Below are 25,036 nucleotides of genomic sequence, written 5' to 3'. Positions count from 1 at the left end.
AGCAAATAAGCGATTTACGATGATCCACGAACGTACGCGCGGCCGTCGCATTTTCTAACGTCGTCTGTAGTCGGCTTTTTCCGGCGTATAGTTAAAGCTGGTATTTTTCGGCATAGAGGTAGAATTGCCATGTTAAATATGGCCGTCGTTCCCGCGTCGAAATTTGAATTATTATTTTTTTGCGTAAGTCTTCCGTGAATAGGGATGGACGTAACTCACGTCTAAGTTAAAAAAATGACGTCGTTGCGACGTCATTTCGCGCAAAGCACGGCGGGAAATTTCTGGACGACGCATGCGCAGTTCATTCGGCGCGGGGACGCGCTTCATTTAAATGAAACCCGCCCCCTGATCGCTGAATTGAATTAGGCCGCCAGAAATACACTGCGCCGCCGTAACTTACGGCGCAAAATCTTTGTGGATTTGAAAGTACGCCAGGTAAGGTACAGCGGCGTAGCGTATCTCTGATATGCGGCGCAGGTGTAAATGTATGTGGATCTGGCCCAGTATTTATGTTTAGAGGTTGCTGGGCACTGTGGGAGGGTAAAAGTGTAGGGGGGAGGGGGGCAGGGAGGCTGATGTGACCGATCACCCGTTTACAAAAAGTGTGAGAAGTGATAATGGTGAATACAACAATAAGAATAATAAATAATTCCATTGGTGGGCAATGAAGCAGATATAAAGACAAACATAAAGAAACATTTTAAGTGTACTGCAAAACAATTTGCCTATTAAAGGTCAAGCAAAACTTAACCAACATAAAAATCATGTTGGCGACCCCAAATGAGTTTTGTCCACCAACACTTGAGGTTTTTCAAGGCACCTTGGGTTACTTTCACATATGAAGCTAGTCTGTGCTATTCTGTTAAGTCTTTTGGCCTTGTTAGTCTGACAATATTGTCAATAATTATATTTTAAGTGACCAGATGGGAGCTTTCTGAGAAGGGGGCATTATTTGCCTTTGTTTAGCATAAATTAATAAACAAATTGATTTGAGTACTTCCCTTTACCTTTCTTTCTGTTTTTTTTTATATTGTGTTGTTTTAGGCTGGGTTCACACTACTACACTACTTTCATCCTACTTTGCTCTGCTACATTGGTCCTACATTTATCCTACATTGGTCCTACATCCATCCTACTTTCATGAACAGGATACTACTTTGGTCCGACTTCAATGATATTCAATGGGCCTGAAGTAGGATCAATGTAGGACCAAAAGTAGTACAGGGAGCATTTTCAAAGTCGGACCGACTTGTGTAGGACGCTACAAGACGCTCTCATAGGGAAACATTGAACACAGAGCAAAGTAGGATGAAAGTAGTGTAGTAGTGTGAACCCAGCCTTAGAGCCCTTTCACACGTACGGATCCCGTGAGGATTAGTACCTTTAACACCCGCTTGCTCTGCGGGGATCGCTTTGTTGATCCCTGCTAAGCCGGCAGATGATAGGGCAGTCCCGTGAGGATCCTTACCTTTAACACCCGCTTGCTCTGAGCCCACAGATGACAGGGCGGTCCCGGGACCGCCCTGTCAGATCTCCGCTCTCCCCTATGGGGGGATCGGATGAACACGGCCTGTCTGTCCGTGTTCACCCGATCCGCTCTGCAGACGGATGGAAAAATAGGATTTTCCTCCGTCTGCAGAATCGGACCATAGCGAGGACCGATGAGATCGGGTGTCAGCGAATGTTCATCCGCTGACACTCGCTATCCCATAGGGATACATGTATGTCCGTATTTCATCCAGAAACGAATGGATGAAATACGGAAATACGTTCCGCATGTGTGAAAGGGGCCTTAGGCGTTCCTGGTATTCATCACCAATGGCATAAATATACAATTCCGCCATTTAGTTTACATTCTGTTGTTTTAAGAATACTTCCAAGCAGTATACTTGTCTCTTTCCAGACTTACAACTAGATATTAAGGAAAGGGATAGCTACTGGGTAGCCACACTTTTAGACTTTTATTATTATGCCAAAACTAGAAGACTTTTTTTTAACCCTCCAAAAATAGTTTGGCCTATCAGGATGTAGCCCCCTGTAGTCCGATGGAGCATACAAATGGTCGGATTTTCCGATAACAGCCTGCCATCACACAATTCCCGTCAGAATATCTGATCGTGTGTACGAGGCTCTAAGTATTCTATGCAGCAGATAATGTTGCTCTTTCAAGGGACATCACAATAGCCTACAAGCATGGAAAGTAATTCTTGGCACACAAACAAAAATCACATCACACATTAGTTAAAATCAGAGATCAGATTTTGTATTTTATTTTAATTTCCATACGCAAAGTTAAAATCATTGCGAAAGTGGCCAGTCACAACACTTGCAGTTTTCATCAAACACCAACCCTAAACCACAATTCATTGGGTAGGTAGAATGCTGATGACACATGTAGAATTTATTGTGATCTAATGGATTTACATAGTAGCCATCTGATAGGCTGGAACAAAAATTAGGGTCAACTGATGAATCGTGAGTAGTAGTCGTAGTATGTGTTGTAGTGTCCTCTCCTGGAGATGATGTCGGAGGGGTAGGAGTATCTGTGCCTAAGAAAAAAAATATATATAAAATCCAGATACAGTATATTTTAAAATGAGCGAAAAAAATTATGGTTGGCCGCACATCAAGTAAAATCACCTTTATTTCAGCAAGTCCATAAAAACATATCCAAAGACACCAGTGATCTATGACTAAGTGCTAAGGAAGCATGCAACATGTTAGCTGGTGATGCTGTTCGCCTTTATTTGAGTCTTTGGATATGCTTATGGATTTGCTGAAATAAATGTGGTTTTACTGGAAGTGCAGCCAACCTGAAATCGGTGATGGACGGAGCCAGCACCCGATCTGTGTGTTAGTGGAGGTTTAGATGGGAGATTGACCTAGAGCGGTGTCACACACATCTGTATATTTTAAAACATGATGCTTTCTTGTCTTGTAAATAATGCATTTTACCAAATTATATATAGGCTAGATCAAGTGTGCCCAACCAGTGGCACGGGGACCACATGTGGCCCGCGGAGCCCTCTGATGTGGCCCACGACCTCCTGCTCTGGGATGGAATACAATAGAATACTGTTATTAAAGGTCAGTTTATTACTAAAATCACAATGTATAGATGGGCATATCTGTTCAGCAGTGGTTACTGGGCTGCTTTCAAACTGATCTGGAGCTGCAGAGCAGTTTACCTGCAGGGTACCTGCACTGAGCCATAGACTTCTGTTATTATCTGCAAGTTTGGTGAGCTTTCTGAAAGTGCACCAAACGTGCAGATATATAATAGAAGCCAAAGGTACACTGCGTTGCACCCGCGGTGCCGGTAAACCGCAGTGCATTAGTGTGAAAGCAGCCTTGGGTCCCCTTTCAAACAATCAGTCCAACCAATTGGGCCCATCATTTACCTCTAAGTAGTGGCAGACATAAACTGACTTGTGTCCTACCTCCAATCCGATCCGCTAAAAAGTATAGTGGGATGTGTCCTTGTCCGCTTTGCATATGCAGAGCAAACTCGGACATGTCATCCACACGTGCCGCTCATTGTGGCCCCCGATCGGTTACCAAGTCGCTTAAGTGGCCCTCGCTCTTCAAAAGGTTGGGCATCTCTGGGCTAGAACAAGGATGTGTGTTAAGAACACCACAAACAGCATTAGGGGTTCTTAGACAAATGTGTGTTACATGTTTAATAATATACCACTGGTATCCTACAATCATGGTGGCATGTCCACAAACAAATGTGTTGAAAAAAACATGTCAGGATTGGGTGTTTGTAATACCTGTTTTTTGACAGTGACAGGTATGAAAAACTAAGATAAGTTATTCTTTACAAATGCTTTGTTATTTTTATTTCATACTAAATCATATAACACATGCTTATCTTTTGTTGTATTAACCAATTGAAAATGGGTGCCTAATAAGAGTGGCTCTGTGCATAATGAGGTTACTAATTAGGCTTTAGTATATGTTATCACCAAAAAGTATGTAGAAATTGTGTAGTTTTATCAAACTGTAAATTTGAGAAAGCAATACATTTAGTAGGATACAATAAAAATGTATATAGACTGAAATAAAAATAACTAAGGAAAACAAAAACGTTTAAGGATATACATACATACTGCATATACATAATACTTTTATACCTGTGAATGCTTCCTTTAATTTGCTGATCAGTGGATATTTGCCCTGGTTGCAAAATGTTCCCAGATAATCATCCAAATCAATGGCCCAAACCATTCCTCCACCAAATCCTCCTTGCTTCACAAATTCTACCTGAAAAGAAAACAGCCATCAACCATATGTTTCTTGCATGCCATACTTGATTTCAGGCATTAGATTATCCAACTTTATTTTTATTCTTGTTTAGGAAGTAAATCAATAAGAATGACCATACAAAAAGTCAATTCAAAATGTAGTTATTATTTCTGTCCTTATAATGTATCATTTGCACATGATCAAAAACAAGGAAACAACAGATCTAGAACATAAATAGAATATTTCTGAGAAAAAAGTTGGTAGGTTTGTACATATTAGGTTAAAAAAAGAGTGTACCATGTCAAAATATGTGTCACATATTTCCTTAAAAGTACCTTATAGGCATAACTATCTACTGTGTCATATCCAACCCACTGGTTGCCCTTGTATGCATATGGAACCTTCTGGTCATCCATCCATACCACTTTTGCTCCAGAGAGGAAGGTACAAATCTGTATTAAAGTAATACAAAAATAATCACAGGTAATTACAACCTAAATGAAGCATAACTATTAAGTTTTTAATAAGGCACTTTATCTAGCAAAAATATAAAGATTTGGGCACCAAACCATGTCTTATAGCCCAACTGCACACCATCAAATAAAACAAGTCTGGAATGTAGATGCTTAATCATCTCAGATTTAGTTGTTTACTTCTATGCATAGTTTTTTTTTAAGGTGCTTTAACCCTCCCATCTACCATGCCACACTATTTGCCAAGGAGGCAATCTATTATATCTGTAGCCCAATGGTGAGGTGTAGGAAAGGCCATAGTTAGGGATGAGCCGAACACCCCCCTGTTCAGTTCGCACCAGAACCTGCGAACACACTAAATGTTCGTGTGAACTTTAGAACCCTGTTAAAGACTATTGGGACTCGAAAATTTGAAATCTAAAGTGCTAATTTTAAAGGCTAATATGCAAGTTATTGTCCTAAAAAGTGTTTGGGGACCTGGGTCCTGCACCAGGGGACATGTATCAATGCAAAAAAAAAGTTTTAAAAATTGACGTTTTTTCAGGAGCAGTGAATTTAATAATGCTTAAAGTGAAACAATAAAAGTGAAATATTCCTTTAAATTTCGTACCTGGGGGGGTGTAAAGTAAGCATGTGAAATAGCGCATGTTTCCCGTACTTAGAACTGTCACTGCACAAAGTGTCATTTCTGAAGGAAAAAAAGTAATTTAAAACCGGATTCGCGGCTATAATGAATTGTCGGCTCCCGGCAATTCAGAGAGAATTCATTAATAAAAAAAAAAAGCGTAGGGGTCCCCCCAAATTCAATTACCAGGCCCTTCAGGTCTGGTATGGATATTAAGGGGAACCCCGCCGTCAATTTAAAGAAAAATTACGTGGGGTTCCCCCCAGATATCCATTCCAGACCCTTCAGGTCTGATGTGGATTTTAAGGGGAACTCCACCCCAAATTTAAAAAAAAATGGCGTGGAGTTCCCCCAAAAATCCACACCAGACCCCTTATCCAAGCAAGTTAACCTGGCCGGCCACAGAAAAGAGGGGGGACAGAGAGCCCCCCTCTCCTGAACCGTACCAGGCCACATGCCCTCAACATGGGGAGGATGTCCCTATGTTGATGGGGACAAGGGCCTCATCCCCACTACCCCACTACCCTGGCCGGTGGTTGTGGGGGTCTGCGGGTGGGGAGCTTATCAGAATCTGTAAGACCTCTTTAACAAAGGGGACCCCCAGATCCTGGCCCCCCTATGTGAATTGGTAATGGGGTACAGTGTACCCCTACCATTTCACAAAGAAAGTGTAAATAGTTGTAAAAAACACACACACACACACACCGTGGAAAAAAGTCCTTTATTAATAAAAAAGAATCCAGCGGTGGTAATCCACACTCTCTCCGCTCCAACGTTGTCTGTATCCAGCGACGGGTGATCTCCTCTCCAGTCCAGCGATAAGAAGATCGCCCGGATCCAGAGCGCAGAATCGCCGGCCGCCTGTCTCCACCGGTGGCGGGGCCACCCGTCACGTAATCCCGCCCCCTCTGATGCAAGGGGAAAGCCTGGGCTTCCCCAGTGACGTAGCAGAGGGTGCGTCAGAGAGGGGCGGGGTCACGTGACGGGGTCAATTCATTATAGCCGCGAGTCCGGTTTTAAATGACTTTTTTTCTTTCAGAAATTACACTTTGTGCAGTGACAGTTCTAAGTACAGGAAACATGCACTATTTCACATGCACACCCCCCCCCCCAGGTACGAAATTTAAAGGAATATTTCACTTTTATTGTTTCACTTTAAGCATTATTAAATTCACTGCTCCCAAAAAAACAGACATTTTTAAAACTTTTTTTTGCATTGATACATGTCCCCTGGTGCAGGACCCAGGTCCCCAAACACTTTTTAGGACAATAAAATTAGCACTTTAGATTTCTCCCATTGACTTTAACAGGGTGTTCCGCAGGTTTTCGAATTTGTTATAATTGTTCGTTGTTCGCCGAACAGGAGAACAGGCAATGTTCGAGACGAACATGAGTTTGACTCGAACTCGAAGCTCATCCCTAGCCATAACTCTTGAATGCAGAAGCTGGGTAAGATTTGCATAAAAGTACACTGTGTATTCCTCTAGGTGCATTTGAAATGACCACATGCTAAAGAACATTATTTTTTTATCAAGTTGTTATGGGTAAGGTTCAACTTTAAGTACCTACTGGAAATTCAGAATAGTGGGGCAGATTCACGTAGAATCACCTTACTCTGCGGCGGCATAACGTATTACATTTACGTTACACCGCTGCAAGTTTTACGGGCAAGTGCTTGATTCACAAAGCACTTGCCTGTAAAGTAGCGTAAATCGTAGCGTAAATCCGCCCGGCGCAAGCCCGCCTAATTCAAATGGGGCGGGGACCATTTAAATTAGGAGCGTTCCCGCGACAAACGTACTGCGCATGCTCCATCCCTAAAATTTCCCGACGTGCATTACGCTAAATGACGTCGCAAGGACGTCATTGGTTTCGACGTTAACGTAAATGGTGTCCAGCGCCATTCACGGACGACTTACGCAAACAACGTGAAATTTCAAATTTCGATGCGGGAACGACGGCCATACTTAACATTGGCTAGACCACCTAGAGGGCAGGTTTAGTTTTACGCCGCGTATCTCTACGGAAACAACGTAAATTTACAGCGACGGGCAAAGCGTATGTTCGTGAATCGGCGTAACTAGTCATTTGCATATTCTACGCCAACCGCAATGGAATCGCCACCTAGCGGCCGGCCTAGAATTGCAGCCTAAGATCCAACGGTGTAAGTCACTTACACCTGTCGGATCTTAGGGAGATCTATGCGTAACCTGATTCTATGAATCAGGCGCATAGATACGACCTTCGTATCTCTGAGATACGACGGCGTATCAGGAGATACGCCGTCGTATCTCTTTTATGAATCTGCCCCAGTGTCTCTACAAAGATACATTAAGTCCATCAGTAATGAATAGCATTTCTTTAGAGATACCTCAAAGTATGCCCAGTATCCAGCCTCTTCAGTGTAAGGCCCAGGAGACCCAGCTCCAGCAATGGGAGCTCCAACATTTGTGTTTGTTCCAGATAAAGTGAAAGAACGACCATAGGTAGGGAATCCCATAATGAGCTTCTCTGCTGGGGCTCCCTTTTTCTTCCAGTAGTTCATTGCATATTCCTGTTTGGAATGGAAAATGTATAGCACATGTATTAGGCCAAATAATTGTCATTGGATTATGTTCTTGTATGCTTATTTTGCAGACTGGTAAGTGTTCGCAGGGCAGCCACAGGGCTGGACTGGGACAGAAATTTGGCCCTGGACTTCATCCAGACTGGCCCACTTTGACAGGTCTCTCCCATGGCGGCCGGACAACTCCAGCACCCCCCCCCCCCGGCCACCCAAGCCCCCTCTCCCCCTTCACTAGCCACTAGCCGTTCTACTTTATTAGAGTAGAAGGGCTGGTACTGCTCCTCTTATAGGCAGTACCAGTGGGGAAGCTAGGTATTATTTCACCCAGGGAAAAGAATCAGTTTGGTGCCCCCCTTATAGGACAAGATTAGGCAGAAGGGAGAAACTCCCAGGCCATAGCTGTTGAGTCAGCTGTCTGTCCCCTCCCCCATGCTCCTATGTAGTCCCTCCTGCTCCTCTGGTCCTCCCCCTGCTTCTTTGTTTTACCCCCAGGTGAGTGCTGCGGGAAGGGAGACACAGAGGAATGGAGGGGGGCAGCAGTCCGCTGTCACTGAAGCCGGCCCAGTGAGCCATCGGCCCACCGGGAAACTCCCTGTAGTCCCAATGGCCAGTCCATCCCTGGGCAGCCATGACACATTTTAGGGCCCCTTACACAGCTTTAGGCAGGGCAGGAGGGGGGGGGTGGTCCACCATCGGGCCCCTTACAGGTGTAATTAAAAACAAAATTTAAATTAAAAAAATGGGAGGGGGGGGGCAGTAAGGGGCCATGGGGTCCATCGGGCCCCTTACAGGTGTAATGCAAAAAAAACAGGAGGGGGGCCAGCCAGGCCTGTAAGGGGCCCTGGAGACCATCAGGCCCCTTACAAGTGTAATGCAAAAAAAATGTAAAAAAAAAAAAGGAGGGGGAATATGCAATTTAATCAGAGTGCGGAATACAGACTTGGGGCCGGATTCAGATACATTGGTGTATCTTTCCGGGTGGCGTAACGTATCTCAGATACGTTATGCCGCTGTAAATTAGGGCGCAAGTTCCGTATTCAGAAAGAACTTGCGCCCTTAGTTACGGCGGCGTAATGTATGTGTGTCAGCGTAAGCCCGCCTAATTCAAAACGTGGATGATGTGGGTGTGTTTTATTTAAATTACATGTAACCCCCGCGTATTTGACGTTTTTTACGAATGGCGCATGCGCCGTTCATGAAAAAATCCCAGTGCGCATGCTTGAAATTACGCCGCAAATCGTCATTGCTTTAGACGTGAACGTAACTTACGTACAGTCGCGAACGACTTACACAAACGATGTAAAATTTTCAAAACTCGACGCGGGAACGACGTCCATACTTAACATTGGCTACGCCTCATATAGCAGGGGTAACTTTATGCCGGAAAAGAAAAAAATTCTTATATATTTCTGGGGGATATTTATTATAGCAAAAAGTAAAAAATATTGCTTTTTTTCAAAATCGATGCTCTTTTTTTGTTTATAGCACAAATAATAAAAAACGCAGAGGTGATCAAATACCACCAAAAAAAAGCTCTATTTATGGGGAAAAAAAGGACATTAATTTTGTTTGGGTGGAAAGTCGCACGACCGCACAATTGTCAGTTAAAGCGACGCAGTGCCGAATCACAAAAAACGGGCCGTTATTGGGCAGCCAAATCCTCCGGGGCTGAAGTGGTTAATCTAGATCAGTGGTTCTGTGGGGTTACCAGGGATTCGGTGAGTGAGTCTCGGATGTTCGGCGGAGGTCACACAGGGTACAAGGCCGGTACAAGGCAGGGGTGGACGGGTGCCCTGGGCGATACCATTTCATATAGGAGGGGGGGGGCACAGCCGCAGGTGAAGCTCTGCCACGGCCGCGGCCGCCAGCGCGGCCAGCGGCACTGTACAAATTGTGAGCCGAGTGCACTCCTGCATTAGGGACCCTCACCTCCCGGCTCCCTTTCTTGTCTGCTGCAGCCTGTTTACTCCCCCTATGAAGGAGTCTCTTGGTCCCTTCCAGCGGCGTGACGTCACTCCACTCACGGCCGGAAAGGGGGGACTCAGAGCGCTGCGCAGAGAGCTGTGTTTTGGCGCTGCCTGTGACGAGCTAAAGAGGCAAGGACTAGTCTCGAGGAGCCTGCCTGACTAGTGGAATTTGAACCTAGCAGACAGTGTGCTAAAAAAAACTACTGAACTTGTTTAAAAGTAAGGCCGGGTACACACGAACAAACATGTACGGTGAAAGCGGTCCGTCGGACCGTTTTCACCGTACATGTCTGCCAGAGGGCTTCTGTACGATGGTTGTACACACCATCGTACAGAAGTCTGCGCGTAAACAATACGCGGGGCGTGTCCGCGTCGTCGCCGCGACGATGACGCGGAGACGTGGGCGGGCCTGCCATTTAAAGGCTTCCACGCATGCGTCAAAGTCATTCGACGCATGCGAGGGACGGCGGGCGCCTGGACATGTACGGTAGGTCTGTACTGACGACCGTACATGTCCGAGCGGGCAGGATTCCAGCGGACGGTTTTAAAACACGTCCAGGAATATTTGTCTGCTGGGAAAAGGCCCGGCGGGCAAATGTTTGCTGAAATTCGGCCCGCTCGCGCCCACACACGACCGAACATGTATGCTGAAACTGGCCCGCGGACCAGTTTCAGCATACATGTTTGGTCGTGTGTACGGGGCCTAAGTAGAACCTGTTAAGAGCATATAATTAAATGGCTGGATTGGGGGGGGGGGGAGGCTCACTGAGCATTTTTTGTGTTATTTTAAATGAGCCTTCTCTGACTAGCAAAAATATATATATATATATAAATTGCAGCCTCACTATGCCATCACATGCAGCCTCTGTGCCATCAATTGTCACCACTGTGCCATCACATGCAGCCTCTGTGCCATCAATTGTCGCCACTGTGCCCATCACATGCAGCCACTGTGCCCATCACATGCAGCCACTGTGCCCATCACACGCAGCCACTGTGCCCATCAAACGCAGCCACTGTGCCCATCAAACGCAGCCACTGTGCCCATCACACGAAAATTAATATTTTATTTTTCCAATTAAGAAGGGTTCGGTAAATGCGCATATGAAACTGGTGGGGTTCAGTACCTCCAACAAGGTTAAGAACCACTGATCTAGATACTTTTTTTTGTACCTTGCTCTGGTATCATAAAAGCTTTGAAAAAGCTGAACAAATGTCACTTTAATGGTATGCTAAAGACTGTGGGGCAGATCCACAAAGAGAGTATACTTTCAAATTTCCTGCGTCGTATCTTTGTTTTGAATCCTCAAAACAAGATACGACGGCATCTGGGTTAGATCCGACAGGCGTACGTCTTCGTACGCCTTCGGATCTAAGATGCAATTCTTCGGCGTCCGCTGGGTGGCGTTCCCGTTGTTTTCCGCGTCGAGTATGCAAATTAGCTATTTCCGACGATCCACGAACGTACGAGCGGCCGTCGCATTTTTTTACGTCGTCTCTAGTCGGCTTTTTTCGGCGTATAGTTAAAGCTGCTATTTGGTGGCGTACGCAATGTTAAGTATGGCCGTCGTTCCCGCGTATAATTTGAAAAAAAAAATTTTGTTTGCGTAAGTCGTCCGTGAATCGGGATGGACGTAATTTACGTCCACATCAAAACAATGACGTTGCTGCGACGTCATTTAGCGCAATGCACGGCGGGAAATTTAGGGACGGCGCATGCGCAGTTCACTTAATTTAAATGAAACACGCCCCCTACCCGCCCAATTTGAATTCCGCGCCCTTACGCCGCGAGAGATACACTACGCCGCCGTAACTTACGGCGCGAATTCTTTCAGGATTCAAACCAACAAAAGTAAGTTACGGCGGCGTAGCGTACGGCGTAGCGTACCCTGTTACGGTAAAGAGGAATTGACAAAATTTAAACGGCCTTTTTTTTTTTTAAAGAGACACGGGTAGCATTGGAAGTCCTTATCTGTACACTTGCTCTGGGTCAATGACTCGGAGGGTCCAGCATAACTATCAGCCAATTTTTAAATACAGAGCCCAGCAACGGTAGCCTCTGTTTTTTTCATGACAAGTTTACTTAAAGCCCTAGTATCCAAATCGGACTCCTTGCTAACGTTAAGCCTCGTACACACGATTTTCCGACTGGAATTGTGTGATGGCAGGCTGTTGTCGGAAAATCCGAACGTTTGTATGCTCCATCGGATAAATGTTGTCGGATTTTCTGCCAACAAATGTTGGACAGCTTGCTTTAAAATTTTCCAACAACAAATGTGTGTTGTTGGCTTATCCAATTATGTGTACACAAGTCCTTCGGACAAAACTCCAAAGTACAAACACGCATACACAAAAGCAATGCTAACCATAACACAACATTAGCAGAAGTTGCCCAAAGGGTGGCGCTAAAGAGCTGAAAAACACATATTTTCGTGTTTGTTGACCAACAATTGTTTTTCGTTTGTATGCAATACAAGATCACGGCCATGCCCTTCAGACAAAAGTCCTACGCTTTGTCCAATGAGCAGATAAGTATGACATTAAATTATTATTAAAACATTTTTTTAATGTTTAATGTTAATGTGCTGCGGCTAATTCAAAAAACATCTGTGACAGTTTTGACTCATCTGCTAAATTCAGATAATTCTGCTGTACTTCTCTGTGTTGCACAACATCTGCTCCAAATTAAATATAAAATACAGACATAATAAGGAGAGGAATCTTCTGCGCTGACCAAGTGAATTTAAAAGGAAATCTACAATCTAAGGGGAGGAAAAGTGATGTGTGAAAATGCTGCTCAAATCTAAAAGTGTACAAATCACTAAGAATAAGAAATAATGATGAGCGCAGTTTCAAACACACCTACTGCGCATATAAATCACTGCTATATCTAGCAGTGTGTGTACCTATTAGCGTGTCTTTAACAATAATAAAGTGCTAGTGCAAAGAGCTATAACAAACAAAACAAACAGCTCCAACAACAGGTGATGCTGTGTGTTAAAATGATGTGCTAACAAGAGAACAAACAGCTATAAACAAAGCAAAACTTCAAAGCTGTGAATAGTCCAAACTGGTGAATAAATGAATGATATATATCTTCAAATGCTTCCATCCACAATATAGAGTACTTCAACTGTAGATCTTCCTGATATATGGGCTCACAGAGAGCTTACCTCAATAGATGCGCGAGACAGCTTTAAATGGTTATACAGCGGCTTCCTGAGCTCATCACTATTGGCACTATGATGAGTATTTCTTGTGCATCCCATAATTAAAATGGCCGCCGTATGCATTTGCAATATGAACTCTATTGATCTAGCTGTTTTATTCAGGTATCCCACCAAATGGCCGCCATCTACATGTGAGACATGTTTTTTCTAAAATGGCCACCGATGCACTTCCGCTTTTAGCATTTATAAAGAAAAGGCATACATCCAATTAGAATCCTCTGATGAAGGCACGTGACGTGACGACACGCGTTAGGAACTACACACGTGACCGGAAGTGACGTGGAGTCCGTCCATCCGTGTGAATGCTGATTTTGTCCCTCTTTGGTTTTATTAATGCAGTGTAAGCATTTATTTGTATTCTATTAAATACTCAGTCTTGCTTACTTCACTAAAGAAGCTTCTTTCTTTTTGGTTTTGCCTGCCTGATGAATATCTGTCCCCACTGTGAGCCTCCATTTTCCTGAAGACCACCATAGCTACCTGTCAGTATCTGAAGACACTTATGGATGTTATCATCTGCTCAGGAAGCCGCTGTATAACCATTTAAAGCTGCCTCACTCATCTATTGAGGTAAGCGCTCTGTGAGCCCATATATCAGGAAGATCTACAGTTGAAGTACTCTATATTGTGGATGGAAGCATTTGAAGATATATCTTTCATTTATTCACCAGTTTGGACTATTCACAGCTTTGAAGTTTTGCTTTGTTTATGGCTGTTTGTTCTTTTGTTAGGACGTCATTTTAACACACAGCATCACCTGTTGTTGGAGCTGTTTGTTTTGTTTGTTATAGCTCTTTGCACTAGCACTTTATTATTGTTGAAGACACGCTAATAGGTACACACACTGATAGATATAGCAGTGATTTATATGCGCAGTAGGTGTGTTTGAAACTGCGCTCATCGTTATTTATTATAAAATACAGACAGTTCGTATATCTTGCAAAAGTGGCTAATTAGGACCAACTTTCTTTTGGCATACATGGCATACTTTCAGAGTGTATGCGAGATATTTTTGCAAAACTTGTCTGCACCAGGCTTTATGAATTCCAGGGAATATTTGTATTAAAGGGGTTGTAAAGGTTCATCTTTTATTTTCTAAATAGGTTTCTTTAAGTTAGTGCATTGTTGGTTTACTTACCATTTCCTTCGATTTCCCTTCTAAAAAATTTTTTTCTTTGTTTGAATTTCTCACTTCCTGTTTCTCCTCAGTAAGCTTTCCACCATCATCCGAGCGGTGGAAAGTCATTTAGAACAGCTTACTGAGGAGGAACAGGAAGTGAGAAATTCAGACAAAGAAACAAAGAAAAAAAACATTTAGAAGGGAAATTGAAGGAAAAGGTAAGTGAACCAACAATGCACTAGCTTAAAGGAACCTATTTAGAAAATAAAAAACAAACCTTTTTACAACCCCTTTAAATGTAATATTTAAAATGTTACATTGCAATACAAATATTGTCCAGTGCAGTTCTTTTGGCACCTATAAAGTCCCACATTTCAATTTTGAATTGTAAACTGTAACAATACAGGGAAGTGGTGCCTTGAGCAGCCATCAGTCCAGGCAAATAGCTAGATTCAGGTAGAGTTAGGCCAGCTTATCTACAGATACGCGGCGTAGGTGTAAATATGCGCCGGCGCATTTTTGTTCCGTACCCACAGAACAAGATACGCCTGAAAATAGGCTTCCTCCAACCAACGCAACTTTTCTACGCCGGCCTAACTTGGGCTTATATTTAGGCGCAACGCATCTTCCGCTCGCATTGATTTCCTATTTAAATATGCAAATTAAGGAGATACGCCGATTCTCGCATGTAAGTGCGCCCGACGCAGGCTAAGCCCGGTGCGCGCAAGTCGTACGTCAGGCCTAAAGTCCTAAAGTTATTCCATCAAAAAGGTGGAATAACTTTGCACCAGACGTCCACAGGTCAGCTGGAGAGCAGCTACAGCAGCACCTTTACGGTCGAGCTGAGCAAGCTGAGCACCCACACTTGCCGGACAACACATCTGTGTGCCAACATGCCAGGGGCAGGTGTGCTCCTAGCACTACTAATGGGTCCACCGACTCGTAGGAGGGCACGGGAGAGGATATACCGAACTCGCATGAACATCTTTGGCATGGGTGATTCGGAGGTGTATCGCATCTTCAGATTCAGCCCTGAAGCCATCCAGGAAATAGCCACAACCCTGCATGATGACATCACCAGCAATACACATCGTGCACATGCAGTGCAGCTACTGGTCAAGGTACTGGCAACACTCCATTTCCTTGCCAGTGGATCTCTTCAGCGTACAAGTGGAGTCATGTCTGGGATGTCACAAACCAGCATGAGCAGATGTGTGCACCAGGTTGTCCCCGCAATTCTCAGACGCATGTCCCACCACTTCATCAGACCCACCCAGGAGGACCTGCAGCAGAAGGCAATGGAGGATTTCTACAGAATTGCAGTATTCCCACGCACAGTAGGGGCCATTGATTGCACACATGCGGCACTACGCCCCCCCCCCCCCGTGAGACAGAGCACATATACCGCAATCGTAAGCACTGGCATTCCATCAACGTACAGGTGATAGCCGATGCCCAATGCCTCATATGGCACATCCGTGCCAAACACCCAGGGTCCAGCCACGACAGCTTCATATTCCGTCAAAGCAACATCCCAACAGATTTTGAACAGAACATGTATGGGGACAGCTGGCTGGTTGGTGAGTGACATGGGTGTCAGGCATGACTGTCCCACCCCATGATGCAGACATCACGAGGGGCACATGCATGACTAACATCCTCCTGTCTTTTCCCTTCCAGGTGACTCTGCATATGCACTTGGACCCCATCTCATGACTCCATACCGGAACCCCCCAAACCCCAGGAGAGCAAAGATACAATGCTGCACACACATGTACCCGTGGAGTGGTGGAACGCACCTTTTGCCTCCTGAAGTCCCGTGCCTGGATAAGTCTGGGTGTACCCTGTTGTATTCCCCAAACTTTGTGTGCCAGATCATCGGGGCATGTTGCATTCTGCACAACTTCGCCATGAGAAAGGGCCTGGAGATTGAGCTACGTGATGACCTGACCCCCGAACCACGCAATCCCCCCCTAACCGAGGGAAACCCATCTGCTGTGGGAGCAGCAGTCAGGAGACGCCTCACAGAAGACATGTTTGCACATTAAACACACACATTAATCATGTCACAAGGAGAATACACGCATGCACACCACTGTGGTCCCTAGCACACACACCCCACATCCTCATCAAATTGGATTAGACCAAAGTACACCGCACGGTACTTGGGAGCAGCAACGCCACGCCAAGGCTTCAATTATGTCACTGTACATTCATACACCATTTACACGGGTCGTGGGGATCACTTTTCCCCAACGACTGAGGGTGACAAACCTTACTGGCAGGAGTGTCACCCCCCCACATTCACACACCAGTCACACTGTAGCAGCACTCCTCACCGTGTGCTTTCAAAATGAGAAAAATGCATCACCTGAGCATATAAATAAAAAAGAAACTCATCACCTGAGCATATAAATAAAAAAGAAGCTCATCACCTGAGCATATAAATAAAAAAGAAGCTCATCACCTGAGCATATAAATAAAAAAGAAGCTCATCACCTGAGCATATAAATAAAAAAGAAGCTCATCACCTGAGCATATAAATAAAAAAGAAGCTCATCACCTGAGCATAGTAACAAAAAAAATAAAAAATAAAGGCAGTTATTTTGCCTTACGGCGACTGAGCCGGCTGCCACCGCTCTGGCTCCTCAGCTGCCTGGGGGGAGCCTGGGGTAGGGGGGGGTGGGACATCTGGAGGGGCTCATCCCAGGGTGGGCCACTCCTGGCAGGTGACGGCTGCCTGCCCTCCAAGGCAACGGCAATCCGGGTGAGGACCAGGTTGGTTTGGGCCTGCATCCTCAGCTGGCGGGTGAGGTTAGCCCGCTCATTTCGTTGCCTCCATCTCCCCTCCTCCTGTATGGCAGCCGTGTTGGCGTTGAAAGCCTCAATAAGGCTATCAACCTTGGCCACCATGGTGACAGTGGTGGCCTGCAGGTCAACCACACAGGTGGCCACTGCAGAGCTGTTGCAGCTCACCTCCTGCACTGCCTCCCGGATTTGGCCAGCATTATCAGCCACCTGCTGGAGGTGCCCGGCTATCTCCCCCTATGCCGGGTCTGCTGGCTCTGGTCCAGGGCAATTTGGTCCTGGACATTACCGGGTACACCCCTGGTCTTCCTGGTCACCTTTCTTGGGGCAGAAGAGGCGATTGAGCGGGTGTAGGGTGAGCCCCTTGAGGTGGTTGCCCTGCTGGTGGGAGAAACAGAGGGGCTTCCCATCATGGGGGTGGAAGTGTAAGAGGGCCCAGCCATCAAAATAGACTCCTCTATAATTATGCCAATCTGGCCAAGGTCCACAGACTCCTCCACCACCACCTCAAGAGGAGAAGTGTGGACACTCCCCACCACCGCAGCATCTTGGGGGAATTCCTGAGGCTGCTCCTCTGAAGATGTGGTGGGACGGCCACCAACACCAGATGGGCCCGCTCCCTCCTGCACATCTGTGGATGACATAAAGCAGTCACATGTTGGGGGACCCACACACTTGACATGGGCGACAAATTTGTTACATCCACTCATTTTAAAAAAACGGACCGTAACTCATACATCCCAGTCGACAGCTGTCATCACAAGTCCTGGCTACAGTCTGTACCCAAGAGTCAATATCTGAGAATCAGACGGAACTGTACTAATCAGCAGGAGTTCCTTCAACAGAGTGAACTCCTGACTGAAAGGTTTTTGGAAAAGGGATACTCATTGGGCCCTCTTATGGCCACTTTGGATGAGGTAAAGATTATTGATAGAGAAACTCTTCTTATCACAAAACCCCCCAAAGAAAAGAACTTATCCTTGGTTCCATTTCTGACTACTTTTTCAACTCAACATCATAGTGTCAAGAAATTAGTCAGAAAACACTGGCACATTTTACAAAATGACCCTATACTTGGTCCTGTTTTACCCCCCGCACCACAAGTTATTTTTAGAGGTGTTTCAGCTTTGAGACACAGACTGGCTCCTAATGTCATAGAACCACCTCCATCGAGGATGACATTTTTGGATTCCTTCACAGGGTTTTATCAATGTAGGAATTGCCGGGTGTGCTCCTTTAATGGGTGCACACATAGACGAACCCATGTCTTTTCTTCCACTTCTACCTCAGAGGAACATAAGATCAAACCATTTATAACCTGTTCCACTGTAGGGGTAGTGTACCTGCTCCAATGCCCATGTGGGTTACAATATATTGGCAGAACGAAAAGACCTCTTTCAGTCAGGCTCAATGAGCATATTACGAACATCTTAAGTGGATTTACCAACCATTCAGTGTCTAAACACTATTTATTATCACATAACAAAGACCCCTCCAAAACAGTTTTTTTGGGGATCGACAAGTATACCCCACACTGGCGAGGAGGATCTTTGGTCAGAAGTATTTCTAGACTTGAAATGGGTTGGATCCATAAGGTCAAATGCTATACTCCCCACGGATTAAATGTGGAGGTAGATGTTAACGCATTTATCAATAATGCTTAACTAATTTTTATTTACTAATTTTTATTATTTATTTTCAATTTTTAATTTTCCTATATATGAAGTTATCTGACCTTATTGTATGTCAATTTGAATTTGAGTCCTTTATAGGCTGTAATTGCTATATGACAACTTGAGTCGAGCCCGCCATAGGCTGTATTTTGTGTGGATCCTCAATGGGGCAGGCTCCACTATATATATATGCAATTTTAAGTATATATGCCTTTTTTTTCTCTCTTTCCCCTTTATGGGTATATGTGGGTTGAAGAGGGTCATCCACTAACAACCATGGTATATGTGCTAGTGGTGTCATCTAATGACTCCTCATTTTTGGTAATATCTCACTACTAATATAAATTTATTATATATTATTTTTATGTTCCGGCCCTTTAAGGGAGTTCAGGTACTGTACAATTAGGTTTTATTATATCCAGCCTGTTGGCTGTTTTATCAATTTACGTATAGAGGGGTCGATTCTTCCCTCTTAAATATTTGGCATCATATCACAATATTCTATGATAAGAATTTCGGGGGCCCCATCCCTTCATGTGTGGCAAATGATACCCTGTCTTGGACCATAGTGGTTGGCTCGAGTCGAGAGGGTATATAGCCCTGATCTTTTTTAGATTTTTTTAGATTTTATTATCATGTTAACACCATCTTACCATTTCGTTATTGTGTTTATTATTTATATGCTAATTTTTGATATGATTTTATGTGCTGCCTCGATGCTGTAATGATCATCATGCGGCGTCTATGTAGTATTTGCCTTGTTATATGTTGCGGCTTCCGCGATTGGTTGCTTCCTGTCGCGTGCTAGCCGGGACCGTATCTATATCGAGGCTTGGTTTTTTGTATTGTGTATATAAGCGCGACACGTCATTGCGTCGCCCGTTCCCCAGACGACGTCACATACTGACGAAACGTACGTCGGGAGGAGGAGACGCTTTGACGTGCTGCGTCTAGGTCCAGAGGACGGGCGTTCGTAGTAGCCGGCCGGCTCGAAATTACATGCTGTTTTTATCTGTTTTTATGTAAGTGATATCTACCATATTAAATTGTTTCCCTACGGTACATCACTATGTGGAATTCCTCTTTTTTATGGTGACTTACTTGGCCATACTGTACGAGGGAGTCGTTTGCTTTTGGTTGATACTTTCTGAAGTTAACCCCTAAAGGCCCTGGCTGGGTTTGGCCACAAGCTCCATATTTTCATTTGTCTGGTAAGAGTCCCCCTTATTCGGTGATTCCTTTTGGTGGAGGCTTTCCCTTGGTGTGCCTATATTCGTGATACCTACGGTACATCACTATTTGTTGCCTGCATATTTATTTTCATGTTCTTCGGATTCCGGATCTATCCACCTACATTGGAGGAATACCATCCAGACTTCCATTAAAGACCCTAGCTGGGGAGTTCAGCTGCAAGCTTTCTTTGCTTGCCCTTCTGGTAAGCTCATAGACATTTACCCATTTATTGCACCGGTGGAGGATTTTTTGTGCGTTCAGTCACGGGCACAACTTCATTCAATAATCTATTCACAATTTATTCACTTATGAACTTTTTATTATATATTGTATCATTTATGATTTTTTGTATATGGACACTATCTAACTATATCAACTATATTGATATTCCTCATTCACTCTTAGTTAGCGCAACTTATCTGTTTTGTATTTGATTTTATTGTGTGTATATCACAATTTTTGTTGCAGCTCATATATTCAGATTTGTTTTTTAGTTAGTTTAGCGCAGTATCACATTTTTTCTTGTTTATTCTGTCATATACCAAGTTACTGCAGATTCTTTAATTTATTTTTAATTTCATTTTTATTTTTTATCTATTTTTCATTTTCATAATGGATGTTTTTGACTATAGGGCTTCCAAAAAGGTTGATACCTCTGGAGTTTTCGAGTCATATAAAAGTGATGAGGGTGACCTAACCGGCATTTTTACTAGACTTAAAAACTTAACTATTTCAGAAACTCACACTCAGTGGGATATAGCTTACTTAGAGACCTACGTCAAAGAAAATATGGTTCCACGCAGTCTCAGATGGGAAGTTGCACCCCAAAAAGGTTGCTTAAATATTTCAATGATGCTGGGGTCAAGTTTCTCTGTTTTTTGATCGCCAGAAAGCGTGTTAAACTCACTAGATTAGATGAGGAGATCAAAGTTATCGCAGAGAAACTTGTTCCTCTACGTGAATCTGTTGAATATAAGGAAAAATCAGAGTCTCTCTCTAAATTTCTAGAGAAAGAAGATAGAGACCAGAAAAATAAGAAAAAGAAAAAGTACAACAGAGATCTCTTGGATTATCATAATGGGGAGATTTTCTCTTGGCAAAAGAAAATTTTGGAGGAAAACAGGATTAGGAGTGGGGAAGCAGAGATGGAAACGAATCAATCACAGGCATCTGCTTCAGCCACTAATCTTGTAAACACCCAACCCATGGCAAAAGGTCGTCCTGCCCTTCAGGGTGCTAGGAGAAAGGGTTCCTATTCATCACCCCTTAGAGCACCCAATCAGGGTAGGGGAGGTTCTTCACAATCACAATCACAACCTCTCCCACCTAGAAACTCTAAACCATCACATGGCACAGGTAGAGGTGGTAACCGGGGAAATTTTTATTCCAACCAGGGACGCCCACCTACATCTTACCCTCAGGGTTATCCACAATATAATAGTGGCCCACCACCCCCCCTTCCTCCCCCCTTTTTCCCTTATTTTCAACCCCCTAATTATGCCCATCATGGTGGTTTAAATCAATATAATCCACCTAATACCCAGGATAAGGACTATTCCTATCAGGTAGACATTCAGAATCGCTTCTATCCACTTCGGGATAAAGAAGGACCCAATGATTATTTTGGCAGGAATAATAGTAATCATCTTCTACAAGGAAGCCTTTCTGAAGTTGTTAACAATGCATATTCTTTAAATAGTGCGGGCCCCTCTGGCCCTACGCCCCAACAGTGGGGTTTTCACAGGCCCAGTCAAGGCGTGAAACGCGCGGGCGACCCAGGAGAGGAGTCAGAGGAGGGCGAAGGATACGAGTCAAAAAGGCAAAAGTTTTAGCAGGATCAGGTATCTATAACTTGAGTACTGTTGCTTTAAATCAATCTGAAAAGCGTATCCTGGATAAGGGCCTTAAATATGCCTTACCCAGGAAATTGAATAAATTTGAAACCTACATTGATATTCATAAGTTCATTCGCAAAGTGCATATCAAAAGGTATATGATTACCAATCCTATCTCCAACAACCAAGCCCAATCAGGAGGTTTTGTGCATACTGGTCTCTCTAATGCATCCCTATATAATCCTTCAACCACTATGGCTCCTGCCATTAAGGTTTTTAGGGATGCTCTTTTGAAAGATCTAGAATTGCTTCCAGTTAAAAATAGTAGAGTCGACCAAGACCTTTTGGTTGGTCTAAACTCTTTGTGTGATAACAAAAATATTGTTATTAGGCCTGCCGACAAGGGTGGGGGTATTGTTGTCCTTAATCGTTCGGACTACTTACTCGAAATGAATAGAATTTTAGAGGATCGCGATACTTATACCCCCTTGAAATCCGACCCTATGAACAATTATTTGGAACAACTTGATCGTATTGTTAAGCATGGCTATAGGGAAGGTATTATTACTAAGAAGGAGAGGGCCTATTTGGTCCCTTTGGCCCCTAGAACACCAATAATATATTATCTCCCCAAGATTCATAAAAGTCAAACCTGCCCCCCGGGACGCCCCATAGTGAGTGGGATTGATTCCCTCACTTCCCGGGTGGGCAGGTATATTGACTATTTCCTCCAACCGTTGGTGGCAGCGATGCCCTCACTCCTCAAAGATTCACGGCATACCATTAATATTTTGTCCAGCCTTAAACCATCTCCCAATGTATGGCTCGTCACTGCGGACGTTACATCATTATATACCATAATTCCGCATGACCTAGGATTATTCGCTGTGGAGTATTATCTGAGGCGAGATTCGGGCCTGTTTGACGAACAAATTTGTTTTATTTTGGATTCACTCCATTTTGAAGCCTCTCGCAATTATTTTTGGTTCCAGAACCAGTTTTACCGCCAGGATAGAGGTGTGGCGATGGGGGCTAAATATGCCCCCAGTTTGGCCAACCTCTTCATGGCTTTATGGGAGGAGGATGTCGTCTATGTTAGCCAGACACCACAGCTTAAGCTGTGGAAGAGGTACATCGACGACATCCTCCTCCTGTGGGAGGGATCCCTTGAAGATCTACAAGCCTATATGGAGCTGTTAAATAACAACTCTAGGGGCATTCACTTAGACTATGAGGCAAGCCAGTCTAGTATTAGCTTTTTAGATTTGAAGGGATACTCATTGGGCCCTCTTATGGCCACTTTGGATGAGGTAAAGATTATTGATAGAGAAACTCTTCTTATCACAAAACCCCCCAAAGAAAAGAACTTATCCTTGGTTCCATTTCTGACTACTTTTTCAACTCAACATCATAGTGTCAAGAAATTAGTCAGAAAACACTGGCACATTTTACAAAATGACCCTATACTTGGTCCTGTTTTACCCCCGCACCACAAGTTATTTTTAGAGGTGTTTCAGCTTTGAGACACAGACTGGCTCCTAATGTCATAGAACCACCTCCATCGAGGATGACATTTTTGGATTCCTTCACAGGGTTTTATCAATGTAGGAATTTAATGGGTGCACACATAGACGAACCCATGTCTTTTCTTCCACTTCTACCTCAGAGGAACATAAGATCAAACCATTTATAACCTGTTCCACTGTAGGGGTAGTGTACCTGCTCCAATGCCCATGTGGGTTACAATATATTGGCAGAACGAAAAGACCTCTTTCAGTCAGGCTCAATGAGCATATTACGAACATCTTAAGTGGATTTACCAACCATTCAGTGTCTAAACACTATTTATTATCACATAACAAAGACCCCTCCAAAACAGTTTTTTTGGGGATCGACAAGTATACCCCACACTGGCGAGGAGGATCTTTGGTCAGAAGTATTTCTAGACTTGAAATGGGTTGGATCCATAAGGTCAAATGCTATACTCCCCACGGATTAAATGTGGAGGTAGATGTTAACGCATTTATCAATAATGCTTAACTAATTTTTATTTACTAATTTTTATTATTTATTTTCAATTTTTAATTTTCCTATATATGAAGTTATCTGACCTTATTGTATGTCAATTTGAATTTGAGTCCTTTATAGGCTGTAATTGCTATATGACAACTTGAGTCGAGCCCGCCATAGGCTGTATTTTGTGTGGATCCTCAATGGGGCAGGCTCCACTATATATATATGCAATTTTAAGTATATATGCCTTTTTTTTCTCTCTTTCCCCTTTATGGGTATATGTGGGTTGAAGAGGGTCATCCACTAACAACCATGGTATATGTGCTAGTGGTGTCATCTAATGACTCCTCATTTTTGGTAATATCTCACTACTAATATAAATTTATTATATATTATTTTTATGTTCCGGCCCTTTAAGGGAGTTCAGGTACTGTACAATTAGGTTTTATTATATCCAGCCTGTTGGCTGTTTTATCAATTTACGTATAGAGGGGTCGATTCTTCCCTCTTAAATATTTGGCATCATATCACAATATTCTATGATAAGAATTTCGGGGGCCCCATCCCTTCATGTGTGGCAAATGATACCCTGTCTTGGACCATAGTGGTTGGCTCGAGTCGAGAGGGTATATAGCCCTGATCTTTTTTAGATTTTTTTAGATTTTATTATCATGTTAACACCATCTTACCATTTCGTTATTGTGTTTATTATTTATATGCTAATTTTTGATATGATTTTATGTGCTGCCTCGATGCTGTAATGATCATCATGCGGCGTCTATGTAGTATTTGCCTTGTTATATGTTGCGGCTTCCGCGATTGGTTGCTTCCTGTCGCGTGCTAGCCGGGACCGTATCTATATCGAGGCTTGGTTTTTTGTATTGTGTATATAAGCGCGACACGTCATTGCGTCGCCCGTTCCCCAGACGACGTCACATACTGACGAAACGTACGTCGGGAGGAGGAGACGCTTTGACGTGCTGCGTCTAGGTCCAGAGGACGGGCGTTCGTAGTAGCCGGCCGGCTCGAAATTACATGCTGTTTTTATCTGTTTTTATGTAAGTGATATCTACCATATTAAATTGTTTCCCTACGGTACATCACTATGTGGAATTCCTCTTTTTTATGGTGACTTACTTGGCCATACTGTACGAGGGAGTCGTTTGCTTTTGGTTGATACTTTCTGAAGTTAACCCCTAAAGGCCCTGGCTGGGTTTGGCCACAAGCTCCATATTTTCATTTGTC

General features: G+C 43.8%; 1 protein-coding gene across 1 annotated transcript in view; it reads right to left on the bottom strand.

Annotated features, from left to right (window-relative positions):
* Window positions 1-2,241: 2,241 nt before the first annotated feature.
* The window catches only part of LOC120928309 (acidic mammalian chitinase-like), a 44,555-nt gene continuing 21,760 nt past the window's right edge, over window positions 2,242-25,036 (bottom strand). Inside the window, exons 7-10 of the mRNA XM_040339409.1 lie at window positions 7,718-7,900; window positions 4,584-4,700; window positions 4,137-4,266; window positions 2,242-2,549 (exon numbers count right to left, since the gene is read on the bottom strand). Coding sequence (XP_040195343.1) covers window positions 2,299-2,549; window positions 4,137-4,266; window positions 4,584-4,700; window positions 7,718-7,900 — 681 coding nt within the window. The 3' untranslated portion in view covers window positions 2,242-2,298. The remainder of the gene's footprint in view (window positions 2,550-4,136; window positions 4,267-4,583; window positions 4,701-7,717; window positions 7,901-25,036) is intronic.

The sequence above is a fragment of the Rana temporaria genome, chromosome 2 (genome assembly GCF_905171775.1).
Source record: "Rana temporaria chromosome 2, aRanTem1.1, whole genome shotgun sequence".
Classification (NCBI taxonomy): Eukaryota; Metazoa; Chordata; class Amphibia; order Anura; family Ranidae; genus Rana; species Rana temporaria.
The sequence above is the reverse complement of the archived record's forward strand: the minus strand, read 5'-3'. Positions and strand labels throughout refer to the sequence as shown.